Source organism: Trametes versicolor (genome assembly GCF_000271585.1).
Source record: "Trametes versicolor FP-101664 SS1 unplaced genomic scaffold TRAVEscaffold_1, whole genome shotgun sequence".
Lineage (NCBI taxonomy): Eukaryota > Fungi > Basidiomycota > Agaricomycetes > Polyporales > Polyporaceae > Trametes > Trametes versicolor.
Window position 1 is genome coordinate 4,828,563 of NW_007360321.1, and position 24,142 is coordinate 4,852,704.

The following is a 24,142-nucleotide window of genomic DNA, read 5'->3' on the forward strand; positions in this document are numbered from 1 at the left end:
ATCCCCACCTCTCTTGCTCCCGAACCACCACCATCCCCCGCTGCTACCACTAACCCGACTGCTAGAGAGAAACCGACGCGATGCCCCCGAGAAAGAAAGCTGCTGCGAAGACTGACGTCGACGGGGCCGCGACGCCTGCCGCGACGCGTGCGAGCGGGCGCGCCCGCGCGCCGTCCGCGAAGGCTGCGGCCGTCGCGGCCGTTGCAGCCAGTGCGGCCCTTCCCGTCGATACCCGGATAAAAGCAACAGGGAAACCCCCCACGAAGGCCGCTGCGAAGGCGAAGGGCAAGGGCAAGCGGGCGCGGGAGGAGTCGGACGATGAGGAAGACGCTGCTGCGCCTGCCGCCGGGGCCGCGGATGACGAGGAAGAGGAGGAAGAGGAGGAGGTGAAGAAGCCGAAGGCCAAGCGCGCGCGGAAGGACACTGCGGGCGTGAGTGTGGATGCGGACGCGGACAAGAAGAAACCCGCGAGCAAGCCTGCTAGCAAACCCGCGAGCAAACCCGCGGCCAAGAAGACGAAGGATGTGGCGGACCTGCCGCAGAAGATGGTACATCGCGACCTAGTCTTCAGACACACGGTGACGAGATTCCTTGTGCTGAACAACACGCTTGCAGGTCACCGTGGTGAAGCGCGGTGCCGCTCCAGTGGATGGTTATTCCGGTTTCGTCAGTCAGTGTTCCCGTCCCACCCCAGCGACGAGCGATTTTGAAAGCTAATACCATCCTGTACCTGCCCATAACAGTTAGCCACGAAGTGCTCGTCACCCCCGAGGGCGTTTGGGACGCGATGCTGAACCAGACGGACCTCGGCAAGAACGCAAACAAGTGCGCCACTCCCGTCCTGAAGGGCCATAGCTATCCTCTGACCGTTTGTTACAGATTCTACCTCTTGCAGCTGCTCCATCCCATCGGCAACAACGCCAGCTGCATCCTGCACACGCGCTGGGGCCGCGTTGGCGAGAATGGCCAATCTCAGCAGAAGGTTTGCCACATCGTGCAGGCGCGTGTTCGAATGCCGCTGATTCTGAGTTGAAGGGCCCCTGGCCAGCCGCTACGGCCGTGAATGAGTTCAAGAAACAGTTCAAGGCGAAGGCAGGGGTCAGCTGGGAACAGCGAGTGGGCATGGTTCCTGCGAAAGGTACTATGATGCGCGCATCCGAGATGTTTTGTACTGATGTATCTTTTGGGTGCAGGAAAATACATGTGGCTAGGTCAGTTCATGATTGTTTGCAACACGGGTGTGAACGTGCTCAACTTTAGGATAGAGCGCTCTTATGACGATGAGGAGACCGCCGACGCGAAAAACGGCTCTGGAAAGAGTGGCGAGTCGAGCAGCCAGGATGATGAGAAGATTCCGGACTCGACTCTGTCGCCCGAGATTCAGACGCTCTGCAGGCTAATCTTCAACTCCTCGTGAGTGAACTCTTACCGGACTGAATACGCCTCGCTGATATGTTTGTAGGTTGATCGATGCGCATCTGTCGTCGATGAACTACGACGCGAACAAACTTCCCCTGGGTATGCGTATATTCGGTCTGGTCTACGGCTCGCGTCGCTCATTACGGTGTCTGCTAGGCAAATTGGCCAAGTCGACCATCCTGAACGGCTTTGCTGCGTTGAAGGCATGCGGCAACGACCTTACAAGTGTGGTTTCCCGCTAACAGACCCCTTAGACGCTCTCAGAAATCATCGCCCAGCCCAACAGCAACGCCGCTCAGGCATTGGGTGGGTACCGGCCAGCCGTCGAAACACTCACTGGTCGATACTACTCGTATGTCTCGTGAATCCTCTCGACAGGCGGAGATGTGCTTACACAACGTGTCCAGGATTATTCCACACGTGTTCGGCAGGGATAGACCCATTGTGATTGATACCATCGACAGGTTGAAGAAGGTAAGTGCCCATTGCGAACAGACAGTCCCACCCTTAATAACACTTCTGGTAGGAACTGGAACTCGTCGATGCACTCGGCGACATGGTATGACCATCTCGCTCCTGTTATTTGTAAGTCAGTACCGACGCTTGCCTAAACCCTTCCCTCTGCAGGAAATCGCCTCAAAGCTAATCTCGTCGACGATCCCCCGTGACGCAGACGGGAACGCGGTGAACCCGCTCGACGGGCACTTCCGCTCGCTGCAGCTCTCGAAAATGGAGCCCGTCGCGCGCGCGAGCCCCGAGTTCACCGCGCTCGAGCGGTACACGCGCGACACGCACGGCGCGACGCACAGGCACTACGGCGTCGACGTCTTGAGTGCGTTCCGCGTCGAGAGGTGCGTGTCTCGTTATTGTTATGAGGGTATGGGTTTGACGGACGGGGTAGGGAGGACGAGACTGCAGCGTGGATGAAGGCGGGCTTCGATAGCGTTCCGGATGGGGAACGTCTGCTGTTGTGGCATGGGTCGCGCACGACGAACTTCGCAGGTAGGGCTAAACAAGGCGATCGTTTTTCGGCATTATGCTGAGGGACGTTGTATCAAGGTATCCTCAAGCAAGGCCTGCGCATCGCGCCTCCAGAGGGTGAGCCTTCTGATCGTTGTTATTGATAGCTCATGCTGACTCGATTCCCCCTAGCGCCCGTCACTGGTGAGCTATCATATATTTGTTGCTTGCATGTCCGTGCCAATATCGGCGGTCAGGTTATATGTTCGGCAAGGGTGTCTACTTCGCGGATGTGAGTCCTCTGTTTTCAAGTGACAATGCAAGGCATAATCTGACGAACGCGCCTACAGATGATGTCGAAGGTATTTTATTATCTCGTCCCTCTCCTTCCGCGTATTGACCGACCAACTTAGTCTGCGAACTACTGTCATACTCAGTAAGCTCGCCCTCTGTTCATTTTTGCTCTCGTCCTGACCGGTATTACAGTCTGAGCAACAACACCGGCCTGCTCCTCCTCTGCGAGGTCGCCGCGAAGCCCTTCTACGAGCAACACGAGGCCAACTACAACGCCGACGCCGATTGCAAGGCCGCGGGTGCACGGTCAGCTTCTCCTTCCTGCGGACTGCTGCTTTGATGCTGACGATGTCGTAGAGCGACGAAGGGCTTGGGCCGCTCGCAGCCTGGCGACTGGCAGGATGCCGGGGCGGCGCTGAACCACCCCGAGCTGCGCGGCTGCCACATGCCGAAGGGTCCCGCCGTGGACGTACAAGATCCGAAGGGATACCTCCAGTACAATGAGGTGCGTCGTACTGCTCCCACATCGATCTTGCAACATCTGACATAAATGTGTCCGAATAGTATATCGTGTACAACACCTCGCAGATCCGTTTGCGGTACCTGTTGATGGTCAAGATGGGCTGAGCCTTCTAGATAACTTGGCGTTATTGCTTTCGCTTTCTATCTTTGCTCTGGTGATGTCGTTGTTGCACAACTACTGTATGTATCTTGCTGTTCGAATTAGTATTTGTGCGGCTGTAATCAACACATCTTGCGGGGGAAGTTGCGTATCTAAGAGCCCTGCTCTCTAGCATTCCGACTACGTCGCCGAGCCACAGCGCCCGAGCACACGACGCGGGCGTTTATGCCGTTTCTGTGTTGAGCGTTGTGCGACGATGTCCACAAGTCCGCCTTGAGTTATGGCGAGTAGCTCAAGCGCTGTAACACCGAGGAGTGCATCGACATGAGAGGGATTTGTCGGAGGAACTGCCGAGGCGATACATAGAAATCCATTTGCAGACCTCCTGAGAATCATGACAACGACTACTGCTATGATACACATAAACGTACTTCGGCGATTCTGGTACGTGCTCTTTGTCTATCCACTGATAAAAAACATACTTCTTGGCTGACGCCGTATCTATCGAAACGGCGCGACGACCGCCGAAATAGAGATGGCCGGCGATATGAGTTTGGGGGCGGCTCACGGACTCTGGGAAGGGGCGACGCCGATCTACATAACATAAATTGCGTCAGCGCTTGGGGGCTGGAGAAGACCTAGACTAAGAACGAAGTCATACCTTGTCATCAAGCACGTCCGACGAATCAGTGGGACTTTCCAGCACCCATTTGGAAGGAGGTGACCTGGCAACGAAAAGATCGTCAGGTCGCTGCCAGATGCGTAGCGGCGAACAAAGAAGCCGCGCAACTCACTGACGATATTTCCTGTACATCTCAGCAGCCACATTCGCATAGTCACGCAGTATGTGCATTTCTTCCGGAATGTCTTGCGCCCTGGTGTTGAAGTGGAAGCGGAAACTGCGACCAGCAGGATCTGCGGGGTCGAGCTTCACACGCTTTTTCTCGATGTGCTCCAGAACTTCGGCTTTCCAGTCCAGCCAAACCGGCGTGTTGTCCGTCAGAAAGTGATCCAGTAATGTCGCAAGGTCGCGCCGATCCTTCGTAGACGGCGCGATCACGAGGAGGGCGAACACGACTGTGGATGTGCGCGTCCCGAATTTGTACTTTTTGACGTTCACCTGCTGCTGCGGAGCCTCTTCATCCTTATGCGGACCCGGAGCGACCGCAGCGCATTTGAGGTGAAGAACCTGTTTGAAGAGGACAGTACGGAGCAGTGTGCTGACGTCGGGAGAAGAAAGGTAGGAGTTGTATGCCCATGAGACGGCGAGTGAGAACAAAAAGAGGAGCTGGCCGTATAGGTGGCCCTGGGGCACGACCAGAAGCTGCGCGAGAAGCTGCAGAGAGAGGAGGACGGCGCAACATCCTATGTCGTGGTGCTTCGGGTGACTGTTGTAGCGCACGTCGAAGCGACCCTGCGTGACGGCGTTGAGCGTACGCCGCGGCCCCTTCATTACGACTATGTCGTTGCCCTCGTGGAGGATGCCCGTGCGTCCTTGCAGGTCCTCCGGGGCCAATGGCTTGAAAAGTCTGAACTCGAGCGCGCCGCGGCCCGCGACGCCGCATGCGATGCCGTTGCAGGCCATGCTGAAGAGAATCACCGAGCAGGAGTACCAATCGTCGAGCAGCGCGCACATCACGGCCGCAGCGAGAGATATCAGGACTGTCGTAGCGGCGACGATTTTCATGGACATGCTCTGCTGCAGCTGGGCGGAGGTGATTCGGGATCCCGGAGCATCATGAAGTTCCACGACGGTTACAGATCCGGGAGCTGTCTCCTTTCCCGCGCTCGAGAGGCAGGGCATCATGTCCTGACACTCGTCGAGAAAGAGGCGCGCGATGTGGCCAGTGGCAGACTGAAAGATGATGGACATCTTCCCCACGAACGTGTAGCTTGGACCGTTCTGCGACCCTTGAAAGTGAAAGAGGCTGGCGGGGTCGATGTTGGGACCGGGGTAGAGGGCGTCCCAGAAGCGGCCGCGGGCAAGTTGACCATATCTGCTAGCGACTTCGAAGCTTCCGGGCTGATTGTACCAACCAAACCATCGTCGCCCGGTGTAGATGTGCGTAGTCACCATGGCAGATAGGGCCACGCTCCCTCCAAAAAAGCCCGCGACGCCAGATGTGTCGAGGTCGAATTTTTCGTTCGTCGGCGAGGCGGCGAGGGTAGCGGCGCCGCCGACGTGGATAAGGATGGATTCCCCTTTCGGCAAACTGCATTGGGAAGAAAGGCGATGGGTATGGAGTTCAGAGATTGAACAAGGGCCCGTACCTAGCCGTATCGAAGGGAGGCATTGCGGAATGAACGCCCGAAGCAGTGTCGGAGGCGTTTTGATGGGTTGGATTGGGGGGGGGCTCGATAGACGAGCAACGTCTGGCCGGCTGTTGTCGCATGGCTTGTCCTTATAAGATGCTCGCAAGTGCGGCATTGACAGGCGTGCGAGAGGGGTATACAACGCGGCATAAAGTTCGTGTCTCGTGTGGTTCGTCATGGAATGAATAAAGAGTGAGATAGTTGACTGACATGCGCAATCAAGTATGACATCCGCGGTACGCCATCCGTGAAAACCATGCATTCTGCTGTAATACTAGGTATGTCAGGATACGTCTGACACGTCTACCGGCACGTACTTGCTTGACGTACCTTGAAGGGAAGGCCCGGTCCACAGGCAAGACACGACTCAACTTTGCACGGTATCGTAAGCATTGTATCAGTAGGAACAGCACGCTGTGGCGCTCCTCAGACATCGGGGGGACGAACGTCAGTATCGAAGACCTTGGAAGACCACCTTAAGCCCTACACTGTACGTATAAGCCGACTGCGCCGGAGGACTCAGCGCCGGAAGCTACTTGGAAGTTACTGGCTCGAATGTTTGAGGGCAGCTCGGTGCCGGTGAGGGTTTACTGCCACTTATCTGGGCTTTCGTTCTTGTCATCCCTAGGCAGACGATGTGATCTTGTCGAGGGGAGGCGGCTCGTCAAAACGACCCTTTTTTATTTGCAGAAAACGGATAAATCACCTCTCACCGAAACGCATGATGGAGGTCGCAAGCTGAGTTAAGTGGAGCTCCGGGTGGCTGGTAACACTGAATATAGCCGCCCGCCAGCGCCAATAGACTGACTCCAGAGCGCCTATTGACGCTGCGCATCCACTCTACTGCCACGCCGACGCCGAAGACTGCCAGCATGATCAGGCTCTGATCAGGGCGCTGAGCGAGCACGGGTTCACCATGTGGTGGTTCGTGACATGGCATGTATAGGGGGCGTCGCACGGGTCACTGCCCTTCCGAGAGTAGTAGTACGATGAGCTGAGCTGGGTGGATAGGCCGCGTCCCTACCAACTCGTCCAGCCAGGTGCGATCCATAGACCACTTCATATACGGTATAATGTTCGGCTGATTATCTTCTTCCATTAGCACAGGTATCGACCCGGTTGTGTAAACCGGCCATGCCTTCGCTGGAATTGATACCCTCCCCGACGGGCCTCCAACTTAGATCTGTATCAGGCCTCAGGCCTCAACAGCCAAACGAAGCGGCTCATCATGCCTGAGAGGAGGCATTCATGGCTCGTCATATACGACCAAGTCCAGATTTGCTAGCCGACTGTAGCAGAATAGTGTCGCAATAAAGATGCAAGTACGGTCCAATTTCAGCGCCCCGCAAGCTTACGTCTTCCCCTCATCGCCTCGCTGTCAATCTACATACTCGCTTTCGCAGAGCGTTTGGGGGTCCTTGGGATCCGACAGGCGCCACCCTGTCGCACCGTCACTTAAACCGCGCGATCATTGGTAATAGATCCCCGCGCTCTATCCCTTCGCACTCAGCGGCACCCCCCAGCTGCCACTATCTCTCTTGTCACCATTATCAGTTTTGGCGAATACCAGAGGCGGCATGCCTCGGAGGAAGACAGACGGCGATAGACCGGTAGCTACCCGCGCGGGCTCGCGTGAACGCAAGCCCTCCAAAAAGGCGATCGCAGCCAGAGAGGCTGAGGCACTAGCACGGGCATCCACTGCACGCAGGCGGGCGAAGGCCCTCCCGAAAAGCCAGGGTGAGCGAGTGCGGGAAGAGCTCGACGATGACACTGCCACAGACGGGGACGCTACGCTTGTCCACAAGGATGAAGATAAGAAGGAGGAAGATGTAACGAAGAAATCCTCGACGAGTCAAGCTCAAGGCCAACGGGGACCGAAGGACGCTGGTCCGGTGCCGACTACGGCTGCGCACAAGAAGACATCATCCCTCAGCAAGGCAGCCAGTGGCGAAGATATGTTGATCGTACCGCAGAAGATAGTTCGTCGCCCTATCAATTTCGAATCACGGTAGCGGCTTGTGCTAAATATGCTTCAATTTGCAGGTCGTCACACTGGTGGGCGCCGAACGCGGTCCCGCCGGTCAGTGCTCCTTACTCTGATGTGGAACTACTGGGGATACCGACCCTGGCTTGCGCCCAACAGACACGCACTACGTTCTTTCTACTCCTGAGTGCGTCTGGGATGCATTGCTCAATCAAACTAACCTAGAGAAAAATACCAATAAGTACGCATCGGGTCATTATGAATCTTCTGCGACTCACTCTGACTGCTCCGCTACTCTTGTGATGTCCAGATACTATATAATGCAAGTGCTCCGCCCATATGGTAGCGTCGAGGACGCACATGACTGCATACTCTACACTCGCGGGGGACGTGTTGGCGGGAATGGTCGGTGTGGGCAGACGGTGAAAATTTCGCATATATCTGGCTTTCTCATGACGAGTGAATGCTAATATCTGTGAAACTCAAGGGCCCACTACCACTGGATAGGGTGTTGATGCTGTTCAAGAGACAGTTCAAGAGGAAAACTGGAGTCTGCTGGGAACAGCGAGTGCACATAGTTCCCAAGAAAGGTATCCGCCATGCTGAGTACCAGCGACATGATTCAAAGGCTAAGCCTTGTGTTCTATGCCTGTAGGGAAATATATATGGCTTGGTAAGTGACCTTGCGCGGCTCACACGTGATTGTTGTTCATCAGTGGCCAACAGAGCGTTCAAGCATTGCGCAATACGAAATGTATCCCCGTTCGACGCTACCTGCAGAAATTCAGGTTCGTTCAAATCTGCCAATATCACTAACAGACATTAGCAGTTCCCTTGACGAATATTTTCTACGGTAGACACTTTGCAAACTTATATACAATGATTTGTAAGTACCCTGGCGGCAGTGATATGAGTACGCTCAGCCGGCTGGTTTCGTAAGGCTATTCGACACCCGTCTGTCGTCGATGAACTATGACATGAAGACACTTCCTATCGGTAGGTGCTATGCGTGCCTCATATCAAGGCTTCGTTCATTGAATGCGCGTACTAGGGAATCTTTCACAAGCGACTGTCCAGAAAGGTTATACTGCACTAAAGGCACGGTACACCTCCATACAACTTCCGACGCACCCCACTCAAAGCTCCATAGGCGATTTCAGAGGTCATTGCCGAGCCTAACAGCGACACTTGCAAAGCCCGCGGCGGGTTTGAGAAGGCCATTCAAACGCTCACGGAACAATACTACTCGTACGTCTTCGCCATGCTGATATGAGGATAATCAATGACCTAGCGCCTACTATGAAGAATTATTCCGCACGATTTTGGTAGACGGCGCCCAACTGTCATCGACAATATTGCTACGCTGAAGCAGGTGAACTAGAGCGTGCTGCCCTTCGCAGTGAGTTCACGCTGACCAACGTCTCGTAGGAATTAACGCTTCTCGATGCCCTGGACAACATGGTAAGGGCCTATCTATATTTTTCTTTCCAGTGGTCCATGGAACAGCACCAACACGTATTCTACTCACCACTGGCACCAGGAAGTCGCTTCGAAGATCATCCAATCATCGACTACTATACCCCGTGACGCTGATGGATGCCTAGTAAATCAGCTTGACGCGCATTTTCGCGGATTGCAGCTCTCGAAGATGGAATTGGTTGTACATGCAAGTCACGAGTTTGAGGCGCTCAAGACATACCTGCTTGACATGCATGGAGAGACACACAGGGACCACTGCTACCGCATCCAGCACGCGTTCCGCATCGAGAGGTACGTCGCATGACATGTCAATTCAGGAGCGTGTGGTCGTGACAATGTTGCTAGGGAGGTTGAGACACAGGCTTGGACAACCGCGGGATTTGAAAAACTCGCAGATGGGGAGCGGTTATTACTGTGGCATGGGTCGTCCACGACAAACTTCGTGGGCACGTAGAGACGCCTCGATCACCCTTCATTCTATCATGACAACTTGCCCTTATATCCAGGAATCCTTCGAAACGGCCTCCGCATCCGACCTCCAGAAGGTGAACATCTCTCAAGGTTCTCTCTCTATGGCTCACGTTGATCTGACTTGACTTAGCGCCTTCCAATGGTGAGGTGCTACGTGCTCATCGAAAGGAAGTGTTGCGCTGATATATACAACGGTCAGGCTCTATGTTTGGCAAGGGTGTCTACTTCGCAGACGTACGTCCTTGGCCCAATCGCAAGAGACTTACTCTCATGAGGCTTGAGGGGTGTATAGATGCTGTCAAAGGTTTGAGTTCCTCCTTTCAACCGACAAACTTGTGGCCTGACCTTCTCATAACTTGTGCAGTCAGCACGCTATTGCACCACTGAGTGAGCACATCATCTTCCTCTTTTCACTTTCATTCCTGACTCAAATAACTCATACGACAGTAAGAGCGACAATATTGGCCTGCTCCTCCTCTGCGAAGTCGCCGCCAAACCATTCTTGGAGCGGTACACGGCAAACATGAACGCCGAGACGTTCTGCAAGGCTGCGGGTGCACGGTCAGTCCGCCCTTGTTATTGTTGGCCAGATTGATGACTGTTGTCGCCCCCACGTTGCAGAGCAACGAAAGGTGTGGGTTTGTATCAGCCTAGCGGCTGGCAGGACGCTGGAGACGCGTTGAACCGCCCCGAGTTGCGAGGTTGCCACATGCCCAAAGGTCCTCCTACCGAGGTCGTCGAGCATCCGGCGCGGGTACATGAGCCCACCCGGGGGCCGATGTTTGGCCTCGTGTACAATGAGGTGCGCAGCAGTTCAACTCAGCAACGAGGTGGTTACAGGTGCGACTGACGTGTGCTGACTCGGACAGTATATTGTCTACGACACCTCGCAGATCCGGATGCGATACCTGGTGATGGTCTCTGATGAGAATCTGACACCGACCACCTGTTCAACGGGCCTATGAGATCTGACCCGCTATCCCTAGACTGATGTTTGAAACAGCGCACGACTGTGGTAGACCGTGGGACTGGGTTGTCTGCGGTTCTGAATGTATTGCCATCATATCGATCTTTAGCAAGTATACATGTGTCCCTCTATCCAGACCGAGGACGTTCTCTGCCGCTCGCAAGGGCCCGCCGTTGCCCCTGCGCCTTCAACAAACGGATCCTAAGGCCCGAGGCTTGGGCGTTGAGAAGTACTACATAAGCTAGTACTAGTAGTTTCGAAGTCACTACTTGGGGAATCAATTGATTATGCCTATAATGCGTCAGTCAATATTCTCAGTCGATATTGCGAACGTGGTTATCTAGACAGAAGGGATAATATGAGTATAGAAACCATGACATGTCGTAAACATTCCCCCAAACTCCGAAAAGCACGGATGCATAGTATCATAAGCGCCCACGCGTGTTGTTCTCAGCCACCGTACGGGCCGCCTTCATTGGGCTTGTAGCCTTGTACCGTCACGACCATTCCCTCCCATCGCGTGCCTCTCATTCTGCCCGCCACTACCTTTGCGCACCATGTCAAGTGCCGCGCGCAAACCTGCAGCACGTATCGCACGACCCGCCGCGCGATACTGGAAGGGCAAGGCGCCCAAAGGCGCAGACGCCGCTGAATCCGACTCTGACTATGACGAGGAGGCCGAGGAGCAGGTGCCCGAGGAAGAGGGCGACGAGCTCATACGCGATGTGGGAGAAGACGACGAAGAAGAGGAGGACGAAGATGGTCTCGAAGTGCGGAAGGAGGCGGTGAGCAGGCAGGCGAAGGGTGCGATCAATGTTGCGTTGCGGGACGTGAACATTTCAAGGGATGGCAAGGTCATTGTAGGCGGGAAGGAGGAGTCAGGAAAGACGGCGGCTGAGCTGGAGGAAGGTACGTGAATAACCCGTGGTTGGCTTGCACCAAGTGCTCAGGAACGCTCATGTTGCAGAGGAGGAGGAATCTGACGAAGAGGAAGAAGCTGGGGAGGAAGAGGAGGAAGAGGTAAGACCTAGCTCGTCTGTGGTATGCGAACTAATGGTCCTTATCACTTTAGTCTAGCGAAGAGGAGTCGGAGTCGGAAGAAGAGGAGAAGCCAAAGCTACAGTTTCGACCCGTGTTCATACCAAAGTTCGTACATTCAGCCCGTGTGCCTGCGCAGGTTGAACTGACATCTATTTTCGAAACCTACAGACGTGCTCGCGCAACGATTGCTGAGAAAGAGGCTCTGGCAGAAGACTCGGAGGAGGCAATCAAGCGGAAAGAGCAGGAGGCGGAGGAGCGCAGGAAAGCGAGCCACGACATGGTGGCAGAGAGCATCCGGCGAGAACTGCTCGAGAGTGAGTGATTATCACCTATACACTGTGGCCCGTCTTATTGAACGTATGACCGTAGAGGAGAAAGAAGAGGAGGTGCCTGACGTCGACGACACAGACGGGCTCGACCCTGAAGGAGAGTTCGAGGCATGGCGCCTGCGCGAGCTAGCGCGCATCAAGCGCGACAAAGAAGCCGCACTCGCGCGTGAGCTGGAACGAGAGGAGATCGAACGACGCCGCGCGCTCCCAGAGGAGCAGCGGCTCAAGGAGGACCTTGAGCGTGCGGAGAAGCTGCGCGCGGAGAAGCCCAAGGGCGCACAGAAGTTCCTTCAGAAGTACTGGCACAAGGGCGCGTTCCATCAGGTGCGTTTGCCTTTCTAGCTTGAACGTTCGCGTACGCGCATCTTACTATGTGGCCGCACGCGTGCAGGACGACGAGGTACTGCGGAAGCACGACTACACGGAGGCGACGGAGTCCACCATGGACATCTCAATGCTGCCTAAAGTCATGCAGGTCAAGAACTTCGGCAAGCGCAGCCGGACGAAGTACACGCATCTGCTCGACCAGGACACCACCGCCAGCACCGGTGGGTTCGGCGGCACGGGGTCGGTCAAGGCCGGCGGGTCGTCGACCGCGGGCGGGGGTTGCTTCCTCTGCGGAGGGCCTCATCTGAAGAAAGGTACGTATATCATTTATGCGGTTCAATCAAATCTGACAAAGTCTCACTTCCGCAGATTGCCCGCAAAATGCCAACCTGCCTCCGGGGCAGACCGCTACGGGCGCGAACAGCGCGCCGACCGGCGCTCGCCAATGGGGCCCGCGCGAAGGCGGGCGAGAAGACCAGCGTAGCTCGTGGCGCGACAATGACCGGGACGACAGGCGGCCGGACGGGAACCAGCCAGACCGCCGGAGAGAAGACGATGGCCGAGCGCGGGATCGCGACCGTGAGCGGACGATTGACAGGGAGCGATTCCACCGAGACGACCGCGACCGCGAGCGGGCGCGAGACAATTTCGACGATCGCGGCCGGGACCACGGCCACGACCGGCGGCGCTCGCGCTCACCGAGGCGAGATTGGGGCCGTGGAGAGGAGATGCGGAGGGACCGGCGGCGATCGAGGTCGCGCTCGTTGGACCGTCCGCGGGACGAAAAGCGACGGCGAGTGGATTGACTACTTGCAAGTTTGTTGTTGTACTGTTTCGGCGTTGACATCCGCATTGCTTATATTTATGACCAGTCTCCAGTGGTATCTGTTGACATACGACAAACTCACCCACTAGTCGGTACACTCATAATCAAGGTGAACAAAAATGTCTCTCCCACCTCCGGCAGGCTACGTACAGCAATTTGAGTGCACAGCATCATCACCTCTATCGGTGCAGTTTGTAGTCGGGCTTCTCTTCTTGCGTGAGTTCCCAGTAGTCTTCGAATGCGTCTACCTCCCACATCTCGCCCATCTCAAACGGGCATGGCGGCGGTTCGGCAGTCTCCATGACCTCAACGACGCTGACGTGCTCCCGGATCGGGGCTATCGCATCTTGGGAGAAGATCTTGCGAATAAGCATCATCTCCCGGGAGGTCTCGTCTTCCGACTTCCCGTACGGCGTAGGTAGCGGCTGCAAGATGAGGCGCGCGAGCGGTATGCCCATCTCTGACCGAGCAGCGACCATCTGGAGCGTCTCTGGGATTCCCGATTGCAAGTCCTCAGAATGTGCGCTGATGAGGAGGGATTCGAGGGTTGGCAAGCAGGAGCGTCCCCCTCCACGACCGAGCATGATGCATAGCGCCTTCAAGACCGACTGCGTGTCTACGTAGTCTGCGTCCGCGTAGGCCTGCAGCTCGGTGAGAGACGGCATGTGCGCAATGAGGGAGAGCGTCGAAGGAGCCCACACGGAGAAGCGCAGCGTTCGGATCGTCACGAGAGAAATCATCGCAGGTAGCGCTGCGACCAACCCCTTCCATAAAACCTCATCCCACTTGGGGTCCGTCACCCGTATCCACAGCCCTGACTTCGCGCCCTCTGCAGCCAGATGGAGGGACCCCTGGCAGTACCACACTTGAAGACGGGCGAAGCTCGCGAGAAAGCGCTCCGACGCCACGCGGCGGGGGAAGACGGTGGGTTGGCCGTCAACCGAGCGCAAGTTGTCCAGGCGCACCACGACGTCCTCCGGGAGCGTGAGCGATTCGAGCAGTTGGAACGCGCTCGAAAGCTTGCAGCCCACGCATGTCAGGGCCCGTAGGGAGCGAAGGACGACCGGCGCGGGAGGTAAGGGGCTGGGTTCCGTGCTGGGGTCACCGACTCCTGAGAGGTGGACATATCTGAGGGCCGGGGTGTTCGAAAGGAGCGTGATAAGATCGTGTGCGTCATCCTTGTATACCTCTATTTCGCTGCCCCAAAAAGCGAGAGAGAGATGTGTGAGATGGGGAAAATGAATGCCGGCGGGGAACAGATCCTCACAAGATGCTCCGAGCGCCAACGCTTTCAAGTTAGATACACCGGAGCCAAGGAAGTAGGCAGGTGCATCCCAGAGAGAGTCTCTCTCCGCTGATATGGTGAGACAGTGGAGACTAGCCACCTGGACAGAAAGATCGATAGGTTGATGGGTCCACTGCAAGTCGTGACACGGGTACTCCATGATATCAAGGCGTCCAAGCCGAGCACCCCAGTCGCGCAGTGCCCCATGCAGTCGTTGAAGGTCCCAGTCCTCGGAGAGTATGTAGCGCAGTGAGAGGGGTAATGGCTGAGAGCGGGCAATGAAGGCAAGAAGTGAGCCTGCGTCCCTGTCGTCGATACATGTCCACAAGGACGGCGTCGAGAGCGCGAGAGCGCGCCACTTTGCACAGACACGGGTGAGCGTCCAATGCATGTGAATGGGAACCCGTCGAGCTTGACTATTGTTCAGTAGTAGACGGGCAGCGCCGTAGCCTGATAGCTGGAGCGCCTTTCGGAAGATGAGGACCAGAATCTCTGCAGGGAGCCTTCCGATTGGGCAAATACCATTGACGTGGTGGCCAAGATCGATGAGCAGTTGCTTCATGGTAGAATGCGACTGCATCAGCTACGGGGTATCGTAGTCATAGTTAGTACATGGAGTTATGCCCACACTGAACTGGAGAAAACGCACGTCTTGCCACCTAGAAAGCTAATCAGCATGTCATCTCAGCCACTGAATCTATCGATGCAACTCGCCTCCATATCTGTGCGTCTCTATGCAAGAGCTTCTGCAGCGATGCAACGCGGGCTTCGAATGAAGCCTCATCGCAGCTTGTATTCGAATCCATGTGAGGGTTTGACACAGCTATAAGGAATGTTTTCAGCTGATAAGTCAGTCCTAGCAGGGTGAATGAACCTACGCGTACATGCAAAAGCCGTAGTATCGCGATCGTTTGCGCTCAAAGCACCAGCATTGAGCAGACTGAGACTCCCGATGCCTTGTGCACCCTGTTTGCTCGTGTTAGGTACTAATGCACGTGTGAACGACACCGCGACGGCGACGGCGGCCTAAACCTTCATACCTGCAATACATCTGGAAGCGCTAATGATGGAGTGCACGATCTGCGTAGGCTTCGAAGCATGGATACTACGGCCTTCCTTGAGAGGATTCCTGTCGCGTGTTCAACTAGGTTTCGTCGCAAATAACAAATTGATTAGTCAAGTTAATCACGTACGCTCTTGTGCAACGCAAGGACAAGTCAACAAGTATCAGTTCAGCGACAGACAGTTCGACCGAGTTAGAATGTGCATCTGCAAAGTGTTTACAGCCAGGAGATGTTATACCGAGGCCTCTCGTCGTCTAACAGCTCCCAATACTTCTCGAACGCGTCCATCTTCCACACATCGCTCATCTTGAACGGACACACCGACTCCGCATCCCTCACCAGCTCGACGTGCTCGACGTCCCTCTTGATTAGCGCGAGCGCCGCGCGGAACATCTCCGCCATCTCCGGCGACTCCAGGTCGCGCTCCAGGTGCGGCTGCAGCAAGAGGCGGCGGAGCGGCTTCCCCGCACGCGTGCGCGCGCGCACCATGCGCCGCATGGCCTCCGACGCCGGCGGGAGGCGGAAGTCCTCCGGGTCCCCGCCCCAGATCTCGATGCCAACGCTCTCGAGCGCGGGGCACACGAGCGGCGTGTCCGCGGAGAGCGCCCGGAAGATCTCATCCAGCAGCCCCCAACACATGTCCTCATCCATATCGTGGTAGTCCGGGTGGATGCGAACGGCGAGCGTGGTAAGGTCGGGCATGTGCGCGAGGAGGTGGTGCGGGATCACGGCCTGGTTCAGGAGGGAGACGTGCAGGGTGCGGATGCGCGCGAGCGGGAGCATCGCGTGCAGCGTGGCGACCCACTGCGCCCACTGGTCCTCGAGGTCATCGGCAGTGCACGTTGCGCGGATCCAGAGCCCCGAGCGCGGGCCCTCCGCGACGAGGTGGAGGTCATTGTCGTCTGCGGCGATCTCAAGGCGGGTGAAGCTCGCGACGAAGCGCTCAGACGCCAAGCGGCAGGGCAGGTACGTGTCATCACCCGGGTCTTGGTTGTGGACGTGTAGGTCGTCCAGACGCACCAGCACATTCTCTGGGAGCTCGACGCGCTGCAAGAGGAGGAGCGTTGCAGCGAGGTCGCTGTCGATGCATGTGAACGCTCGCAGAGATGGGAGAACGGCCCGCGTGGAGGTGACGGTGAGCACAGCCGCGGCCTGGAGCCCCGAGAAGAATAGGTATTCGAGGGCAGGGGTGTTCGAGAACAGCGACGTCAGGTAGCGCATGGTGTCATCGTAGAGGATGCGTCCGTGGAAGGTCCCCAGGTAAAGGTGTGTCAGATGTGGAAAGTGATTGCCACCAGGGATCCACATGTACAGCGGCCGGAGGGCGAAGGCTCTCAGGTTAGAGACGCGCTCGCTGAAGAGGATCGGAGTCGCTTCGGATTCGTCGTTTCGCACAGGCGCGCATTCGGAGGTGATCGTGAGGCATTCAAGCAGCGGAGCTGCGAATTGAAGGTGAGTTGGGGGATCCACCCAGTGCGGATATTCCGTCAGGTTGAGCCGCCGAATGCGGTGGCCCTCCTCTTGCAGGAGGTGATCCAGGCGCTCAGCGTCTTGGGTAAGCAGGTGGAGCGATAGCGGCATGGCACCAGAACGTTGAACGAAGGCGTTAAGCTGAGCGCCATTGTGATTGTCGATACGCGTCCAGAGGGAGGGCGTGTTCAGCGCGACGGCGCGCCACCTGCTTGAGACGTGGCACAGAGAAAGCAGTGGGCGTGTTCGTACGCGTTCAGTCGCACCATGGTATAGTTTGGGCTTTCCTTCACAACCCGACAGCTGGAGCACATTCTCAAAAACGTGCGCAAGGATCTCCGGCGGAATTTGATCGACTGGGGCGAGGGAGTTCAGGCAGTGGCGGAGCTCGATGAGTACCCTCGTCAGAGTGTCTTCGGACTGTGCCAGCTGCAAAGTATCGACCTTTAGCATCGCATTATCAGGCGGAATTCAATACGGCAAACACCGCAAGATATCACGACACTTGACAGAGTGCAAGATCGTGAAGCAAATAATGACTGTCAGTGGGACAGAGGAATTTTGGCAGTCATTATTCGCTTTATGTTCTTGCAACCAGCCAAGGGTTGTTATATCTGTGGATGTTTCCCGTGCAATTGCCCGAAACGCACATCTTCTTCCCTGAAAAGCTACTCAGCGCGGTAATGACAGGCATACACGTGGCTTCGACACGCTACTTACCTCTCTGTGTTGAAGTCCCGGTGTAGAGCATCCCGAAGAGATGCGACAATGGAACTAAACTTGGGCTGCCCATCAAGAGCGGGATTCTTCGTCATTCAGATTGTATGATACACTGGAAGTGAAAAGGCAGTTCCAGTAAATAGGGGCACTTCTGAACCTCATGCACGCTTGATGACCTATATATGTGAACTTTGCATGCGTACCTGTAGCACTTAAATAGGCAATGAATATGCCGTCAGTGACGGAAGTTTCCCGATTTGAGAAAACAGTCGGCGTGGATGGTAGAACTCTGGAGAGTACGCGTAGGAACTGGCAGGTCGGAACAGACCAAACTGAGGCGGCGTTGTTTGTACTTGTTAGATTCGGAAGCCTTTGGTCAATACATACAAACAACGCTGGCGCCAAGTCTATCTTCCAAAGTCGGCGCTTCGCACTTTCCTCCGAACTTATAGGGTTGAGAACACGATTTGCCTGGGCGTGGAACCCATCTATGTATTAGCATGGAATTCCAATGTGACAACGGCCTCGACTGAATACTATGAATGGACACAACAAGCAGTATCATTCGGGTTTCGGAGTCGAACTCAATGGTAACTCGAAAGGTATATACAAGTGCACACTCAACGTCATACATCATGTCAAATCGTGGTCCAAACGTTCAAAGTAGCATCGTCATAGAGCGCGACAAAGTCAACGTCCTTCCCTTCTCTCAAACAGCTTACGCGAGCACGAAACCACCGCCCGCCACCACACCAAGCACAGCAACGCCGACGCTCACAACCTGCGCCACACTCGGGACGAAGTAGCCACCAGCAGCGGCGTTTCCAGAACCGCCGCTGCCGCTTGCGGCAGGCGCGCTACCTCCAGGACCCGCCAGCGTCGCAGTCGCGGAAAACCCGATCGGCGCAGTCGCAGACGTGCTCTGGGTCGCGACGGAGCTCGCCGATGACGCACTAGACAACAACGTGTATCAGATACTCTGCGGCGAAGAACTATGAGGTCACAGGGGCACGTACGCAGAGCTGGCGGCGCCAGAGTCAATCTGAGTGTTCAGCAGCACGCGGTCGATGACGTGGAGCACGCCATTGGGCAGGAGGACGTCCGGCTGCACGATCTGGGCGGTGACGTTTCCTGAGGTCACGAAGTGTCCGGTGGCGTTGAGAACGAAGCTTAGCGGCTCTCCTGCGGCGGAGGTGAAGTTCTGGCCAGACAGCTCGGGAGAGTATACCGTGGAGCCGTTGATGAGCTGTGAATGGGTTCAGTACCAGCTGGTAAGCGAGTGCGATGAGCAGGTGCGTACGTGGTTTTGGAAGAGGGCTTGCAGAGCGGTGGTGTTGCTCTGCAGGCTCGAGAGGGAACTAGTGGCTGCCTGAATTGCACTGGTGTTGGGCGCGAAGAAGGTGAAGCCGTGGAGCTGCGTGTTCAAGATGTCAAAGAAGGCCGCAGAGCCCGACTGGCTGGCGGGCAGCTGAACCGACTTCAGCGCGGTATCGATACCGGCGAGCGAGATATTGTCGGCGGGAATGGTCACCGCGAGCGACTGCGGAATATTGAGGACGTGGTCAACGATGTTGATGGTGATATTTCCGGCGGTGGTGATGTTGGTTACAATGGAGTCGTTTCTGTGATGAGGGTTAAGCTACAATAGAAAACTGAATGGCAAGCAGCTCACCTCTGGCCCAAAACGTGTGTTTTGCCGTCCGCGCGGACGGCCCATGCGACTGCCTGGCTCTTGTTGCCCTCGAGCTGAACGAAAGTCGAGTTGTTCAAGAGCGTACGCCCAACCGTGGTGTTCGGATAAGTCGTCGATATGCCGGTAAAATTGCCCTGCACCACGTGGTAAGCAATGACACTCGAGAGGACGTCGACATCGGAGGTGATGTTCGACGGCGCACTGTTGACTGCAAGCTTATGTGAGTACAACGCGAGCTGTCTGTCAGATATGTTACTTACATGCATTGTCCGTGGGGGCGAACAGAACGAAGGGCGTGCCACTCGACAACTGGGAAAGCAGTGATTGGCCGGCAGTAGTCGAGTTGAGCTGTGTAGCGATGCTCGACAGACGAGTGAGGCCGGAACTGTTGAGAGCCTGGAGTAGCTCCCCGAGGACGGCGTTCTGGGCAAGCACTGCCGGAGCGAGAGCAAGGAGGGGTGCGGCGGAGAGGAGGCGCATCGTGAGGATCGTCAAAGCGTCGTTAGATCGTGGTCGGGTGGGAGGGTGGGAGGATGGGAAACCTGGTGTAGGAAGCGCGGCGGAGGGTTTATATAACTGGCGGGGAAGGTTGGACGGGAGCAGGGAAGGTGCCGAGGAGGCTAGGCATGCTCATCATTGGGCGGGGCGAGCTTGACGGAGATGCTCCTCTTCCCTGAAGGGAATATGATCGAAAGGCCTAGGAAGATCCGCACCTTGTATTTCGCCCTCTCTGACGTCAAACGGGCCTGCTTCGACGGGGCAGAACGTGCGACCCATTCATCACGGAACACAACGCATGAGTCGCGCCGGAAGGGCGCTTGACTGCACGCCCATGCAGCACGACGGCCCCCTCCGCCAACGTCCCTGCCGCAGACGGCCCGGCGCTCTGGGCGTGCGCAGTGTCCATCGTCATAGTTTCGCAGAGGAAATCGTTTACGCGTCGAAGAGGACAACGTCATTTGGCACGTGTTCGCGTCAGCGGCGCTTCTGCGTTCCTGCCCAGGTACCTGTTCGAAATTAGCTATGAATGCTCCAAAACACGCGGCGTTCAATATTTGCTCACCATGTCGTAAGGCTGGCTGGACGCTGTCCATGGAGCGAGTGGCTGGCATTGCTCCGCGTTCCTGGTATGGCGACACTGCACACATCAGAGACAGGGCACATAGCGTGCGGCGTACCTTGCACCTCCGGCACAAGTCGCAGACCGGTGAATTGTCGAAGGCTCACGCCCCCTTAGGCACAAACAACACCGCGACGACGGAACAGCCTTGGACAATGTATTCAGTGCGCCACGTGCAATAGTGCTCACCACGCAGTGCAATGTACGGAGACCAACACTGGTTTGAGATCGCGCCTGCACACACCTGAAATCCTCTGTTGCGCCTTAACCAGGGTCGATCATTCATATTTCCACTGCATCGTCGGGCCCTCGCGATCAAGGGGGAGGTCATGACAGAGTCGTTACGCTGTGTGGGTCCGAGGTTGCGAAGTTCGTCCCACTCGCACGGCGCTCTTCTCTTCCCTTTCCCCATGCTTCGCGTCCGGTCGCGGTCCCGCGCAGGTTGGAAGACCTGTACCAAGGCACGCATCAGTTAGGCTACCCTCAGAGATGTTATAGCAAAGAATCACCAAGTTCCTTCCTCCCCGCTTCCGCAGTTACGGATGTGTCGGTGCGCGCGTTGGCAGACAACATGACGGACGATGATCGATGATGACCGACCGGTACCCGCAAAGGAAACGCTCGACGAAAGACCTAGGGTAGAGCGAAGATACAAACAACGGCCCACGGGAGAGAATGCATTCAGCGACACAGCTACGAAAAGAAAAACACGATACATACGGGTCACTAATGCCAATAAAGCCGATAGAACGGAATGCTTTCTTCCGGCATGTTCCAGTACCGTTCCGCTTCGGGCATCGTCCACATCTCCCGCAGCTCAAAATGGCATACACCCGCATTCTTGAACAGCTGTAGCGCCTCCACATGCTCCGCCGCAGGCGCGAACGCCGCCTGGAATAGGTCGACGTCGAGTGCCACGGGGTATCGTGCGTGCCTATCGGGCCAGAAGTCGATCAGGTCAATGTCCAGTCGCTGCAACGGTCGGCCCCGCCCAGAGCGCGCGGCCACCATCGAGACCAAGTCGGCGGGCGACAGCTTGTCCGGGTGCGCAGCCTTGGCGCCGAGCGCGAGTACTTCGAGCTGAGGCAGCTCGGTGTCAGCGAGGGCAGCGTAGAGGCTGCTGGCCAGCTCGTGCGAGGCCGAAGGCGCATTTTCGCGCTCGTCTAGCGGCCCCGCGCGGATGTAAACCGCGACTGTGGTGAGGCGTGGTAGTTGTCGGAGAAGACTGGGGATGATTCGGCGATCGACAGCAGAGGCCAGGAGCGTCGTGACGGATGGGAGGGGAAACATGGTGCACAGACGTGCGAGCCACTCGTCCCACTGGTGGTCGTGGGCGCAATCAGCCTGTATCCAAAGTCCAGAGCGTGGGCCGTCCGCGATGAGGTGAAGATCGTCGTACGCGGCCGTGATCTCTAGGCGCGTGAAGCTTGCGAGGAAGCCTTGACATGGCAGAGGCTTGACCAGCGCTATGTGATTTGGCGTGAGGCACTTCACGCGGTCCATGCGGATTGTGACGTCTGCCGGAACGTCGAGGATGCTCAGGAGACACAACGCGGACTGCAAATCGCCACCGCCACACGTAAGACCACGCAGGCTGTGGAGTGAAGCGGTTCTCGTGGCCACCGTGCGGGAGGCATTGTGATCGAGCCCTTCGATGTGTAGATATTGGAGGGCGGGCGTGTTGGAAAGAAGCTCGAGAAGACGGGCTATTATGTCGCCAGAGAGAATGGGGCTGGAGAACTTCGCCAAGTATAGATGGGTGAGATGGGGAAATTCATTGGTTGGAATGCAGATGTGAGCGGGATCGATCGCCAATGCCTTGAGACTAGAGATGTGGTCGCAGAACAGCACAGGCTCACGGTCGCTGACTTGCACGGGCAGCTCCGCCTCCGAGACGATAGTGAGCGACTCAAGGTTGGGAGTCCGAAAGGTTTGGAGAGAGGGAAGATGTAAGAGATGAAGTGCGTGAAGCGTGATGTCGAGATGCTTCAGTCGATGACCACATTTGGCGAGAAACTGCGTCAAGGTGCCAATACGCTCGACCTGGAGATGCAAGGAGATAGTGGCATCTCGTGAACGCTCTAGAAAGGTGTCAATTCGATTAGGCGTGAAGTCGTTGGCGCGCTTCCATAAACCCGCTACGTTGAGGGAGACCTCGCGCCACCTTCGGCATACGTGGGTTATCACGAAGAGTTGTCGATTCCGAGCTGGGGTCTTCAGCCTGTCCCAGTAGTCGAGGGGGATGATGTCATCGTAGTACGAGGAACATGCAAGGTGTTCGAAGATAATCGACAAGATTTCAGGAGGGAGTCGGTCCAGAGGTGACAAGGCATTGATGCGGCTACGAAGTTGCAGTAGAACAGAGACAACCTCGGCCTCTTGACGAAGGAGCTGCAAATGACGGATTCAAGACTCGAAAATTTTCTGAACGCAGTACCCTTACTTCTTCGCGACTGACATCCAGACATGATCAACGATGACGGCCGTCGCAGAGTGCAGTTGGGGTGTACATACATCTTTTCTTTCGATTCTCCTGCTAGCGCGGGTTGTAATCCTTGGTTGAGCGCAGACAGCGAATTGGACCCAGAATTAGCTTGCATGACTGAAAAATATCTGAAGTGTCGGTCGCATATACGCGTGGGACGCCTGAAGCCAGTCCGGAAATTGCTGACCGTGTGTCCCTCCTTTATCTTCAGGAACAGGTATTGGCCCCAAGGATTGTCCTGGTGGAACGATAATGCTGGTGGTACTGTAGCACATTGGCGGACCATTTCGTACGGACGTGCCGTTCTATTTGTGCTTGTTATTTTCAGAGGCTTTTGGCAAACACGACCAAACTGCCTGCAGACCAATCGCGATCACGTGCATCATTTGACGCGTCGTCTCGAGTCTCGACGCGACCGTTGTCTTATTCGACCAACTAACCTTTGTGGAACACGCAAATCATCGTCCTCGGCATGTCAAGCCCGCTTCGACATTTTGAGACCCATATACAACCCTGCGGACAGTGGTTGGACGACAAGACAGTGTCAGTGGTTATAAGTACATGCACTCAGGATCGATTGACACTGTTTGACACAGGTGGAAGGATGAGATATTCCTCCCAGCCCAGTAACGCGTGACCAGGAAAATGCCCTTGTTTGCAAATGAACTATGAATACAACATGTACAGACGACAATACCATATTACAGACTCGGAGGCGCGCGTGCAGACTTCAACTTCGAACCGAGACGAGTCGCTCATGAGAGGCTGAGGTGAAGGTTGACCTGCACAGACTTGACGGCGGTGTAGCTACAACAAGATCAGTACAGCGACAAATCTGACAGCGATGAACACTTACTTCTTCAGCGCATACGACCCCAGCTCGCGACCAATACCGGACTGCTTGTAGCCGCCGAAGGGAACCTGCGGGTAGAGCATGTTCGCAGTGTTGACCCAGACGGTGCCCGCGCGGATCTTGTGCGCAGTCGAGAGCGCGCGGGTGACGTTCTGCGAGTATACCGAAGCCGCGAGACCGTAGATGGTGTCGTTCGCCTGGGCGACGATGTCGTCGTCGTCCTTGAACTTGACGACCACGCACACGGGGCCGAAGATCTCCTCCTGCACGATCTTCATGTGCGGCTTCGTCTCCGTGAAGATCGTCGGCCGGATGTAGTAGCCCTCCTCCCCGATCCGCTCGCCGCCATAGTGGACCGTCACAAAATTACATCGCACGGGTCCGAGGTACTCGTCTCACTCGCTCGGGGCCCTTCTCTTC

At 56.2% G+C, this 24,142-nt stretch overlaps 10 protein-coding genes across 10 annotated transcripts; 3 read left to right on the plus strand and 7 right to left on the minus strand.

Annotated features, from left to right (window-relative positions):
* Window positions 1–37: 37 nt before the first annotated feature.
* TRAVEDRAFT_140756 (PARP-domain-containing protein) lies at window positions 38–3,421 on the plus strand. Its single transcript, XM_008035193.1, has 22 exons — window positions 38–548; window positions 616–670; window positions 744–825; window positions 880–982; window positions 1,036–1,138; window positions 1,194–1,211; window positions 1,266–1,413; window positions 1,463–1,518; window positions 1,576–1,622; window positions 1,674–1,771; window positions 1,827–1,893; window positions 1,946–1,978; window positions 2,047–2,270; window positions 2,321–2,421; window positions 2,479–2,517; window positions 2,572–2,583; window positions 2,637–2,673; window positions 2,732–2,741; window positions 2,793–2,815; window positions 2,866–2,979; window positions 3,031–3,178; window positions 3,238–3,421. The coding sequence occupies exons 1-22, from the start codon at window positions 81–83 to the stop codon at window positions 3,298–3,300; spliced, it is 2,049 nt and encodes a 682-aa protein (XP_008033384.1). The 5' UTR covers window positions 38–80; the 3' UTR covers window positions 3,301–3,421.
* A 438-nt stretch (window positions 3,422–3,859) lies between these two features.
* Window positions 3,860–5,589, minus strand: TRAVEDRAFT_17071 (uncharacterized protein; the record flags this gene model as incomplete). Its single annotated transcript, XM_008033579.1, has 4 exons — window positions 3,860–3,889; window positions 3,957–4,020; window positions 4,090–5,508; window positions 5,567–5,589. 4 exons carry the CDS (start codon window positions 5,587–5,589, stop codon window positions 3,860–3,862), a joined length of 1,536 nt encoding a protein of 511 aa, XP_008031770.1.
* A 1,596-nt stretch (window positions 5,590–7,185) lies between these two features.
* TRAVEDRAFT_68820 (PARP-domain-containing protein) lies at window positions 7,186–10,507 on the plus strand (the record flags this gene model as incomplete). Its single annotated transcript, XM_008035194.1, has 15 exons — window positions 7,186–7,587; window positions 7,652–7,688; window positions 8,753–8,840; window positions 8,898–8,964; window positions 9,021–9,053; window positions 9,133–9,362; window positions 9,417–9,517; window positions 9,578–9,616; window positions 9,673–9,684; window positions 9,742–9,776; window positions 9,835–9,846; window positions 9,907–9,929; window positions 9,990–10,103; window positions 10,164–10,344; window positions 10,412–10,507. The coding sequence occupies 15 exons, from the start codon at window positions 7,186–7,188 to the stop codon at window positions 10,505–10,507; spliced, it is 1,470 nt and encodes a 489-aa protein (XP_008033385.1).
* A 559-nt stretch (window positions 10,508–11,066) lies between these two features.
* TRAVEDRAFT_68821 (uncharacterized protein) lies at window positions 11,067–13,110 on the plus strand (the record flags this gene model as incomplete). Its single annotated transcript, XM_008035195.1, has 7 exons — window positions 11,067–11,418; window positions 11,477–11,529; window positions 11,582–11,655; window positions 11,719–11,864; window positions 11,920–12,203; window positions 12,271–12,520; window positions 12,576–13,110. The coding sequence occupies 7 exons, from the start codon at window positions 11,067–11,069 to the stop codon at window positions 13,010–13,012; spliced, it is 1,596 nt and encodes a 531-aa protein (XP_008033386.1). The 3' UTR covers window positions 13,013–13,110.
* A 101-nt stretch (window positions 13,111–13,211) lies between these two features.
* On the minus strand, window positions 13,212–14,879 carry TRAVEDRAFT_42697 (uncharacterized protein; the record flags this gene model as incomplete). The annotated part of the gene is made up of 1 exon (XM_008034113.1): window positions 13,212–14,879. The coding sequence occupies one exon, from the start codon at window positions 14,877–14,879 to the stop codon at window positions 13,212–13,214; it is 1,668 nt and encodes a 555-aa protein (XP_008032304.1).
* Window positions 14,880–15,597: 718 nt separating this feature from the next.
* TRAVEDRAFT_42698 (uncharacterized protein) lies at window positions 15,598–17,304 on the minus strand (the record flags this gene model as incomplete). Its single annotated transcript, XM_008034114.1, has 1 exon — window positions 15,598–17,304. The coding sequence occupies one exon, from the start codon at window positions 17,302–17,304 to the stop codon at window positions 15,598–15,600; it is 1,707 nt and encodes a 568-aa protein (XP_008032305.1).
* A 1,267-nt stretch (window positions 17,305–18,571) lies between these two features.
* On the minus strand, window positions 18,572–18,979 carry TRAVEDRAFT_110089 (beta-Ig-H3/fasciclin; the record flags this gene model as incomplete). Its single annotated transcript, XM_008035196.1, has 2 exons — window positions 18,572–18,817; window positions 18,872–18,979. Coding segments are annotated over 2 exons (354 nt in total), but the record flags the coding sequence as incomplete, so codon positions are not given.
* Window positions 18,980–19,239: 260 nt separating this feature from the next.
* Window positions 19,240–19,744, minus strand: TRAVEDRAFT_109036 (uncharacterized protein; the record flags this gene model as incomplete). Its single annotated transcript, XM_008035197.1, has 2 exons — window positions 19,240–19,472; window positions 19,525–19,744. 2 exons carry the CDS (start codon window positions 19,742–19,744, stop codon window positions 19,240–19,242), a joined length of 453 nt encoding a protein of 150 aa, XP_008033388.1.
* A 1,366-nt stretch (window positions 19,745–21,110) lies between these two features.
* Window positions 21,111–23,066, minus strand: TRAVEDRAFT_68823 (uncharacterized protein; the record flags this gene model as incomplete). The annotated part of the gene is made up of 3 exons (XM_008035198.1): window positions 22,899–23,066; window positions 22,828–22,837; window positions 21,111–22,775 (listed from the first exon to the last, which is right to left on the minus strand). Exons 1-3 carry the CDS (start codon window positions 22,982–22,984, stop codon window positions 21,111–21,113), a joined length of 1,761 nt encoding a protein of 586 aa, XP_008033389.1. The 5' UTR covers window positions 22,985–23,066.
* A 558-nt stretch (window positions 23,067–23,624) lies between these two features.
* TRAVEDRAFT_108704 (aldehyde dehydrogenase) lies at window positions 23,625–24,081 on the minus strand (the record flags this gene model as incomplete). The annotated part of the gene is made up of 2 exons (XM_008035199.1): window positions 23,625–23,676; window positions 23,726–24,081. Coding segments are annotated over 2 exons (408 nt in total), but the record flags the coding sequence as incomplete, so codon positions are not given.
* Between the last annotated feature and the right edge of the window lie 61 nt (window positions 24,082–24,142).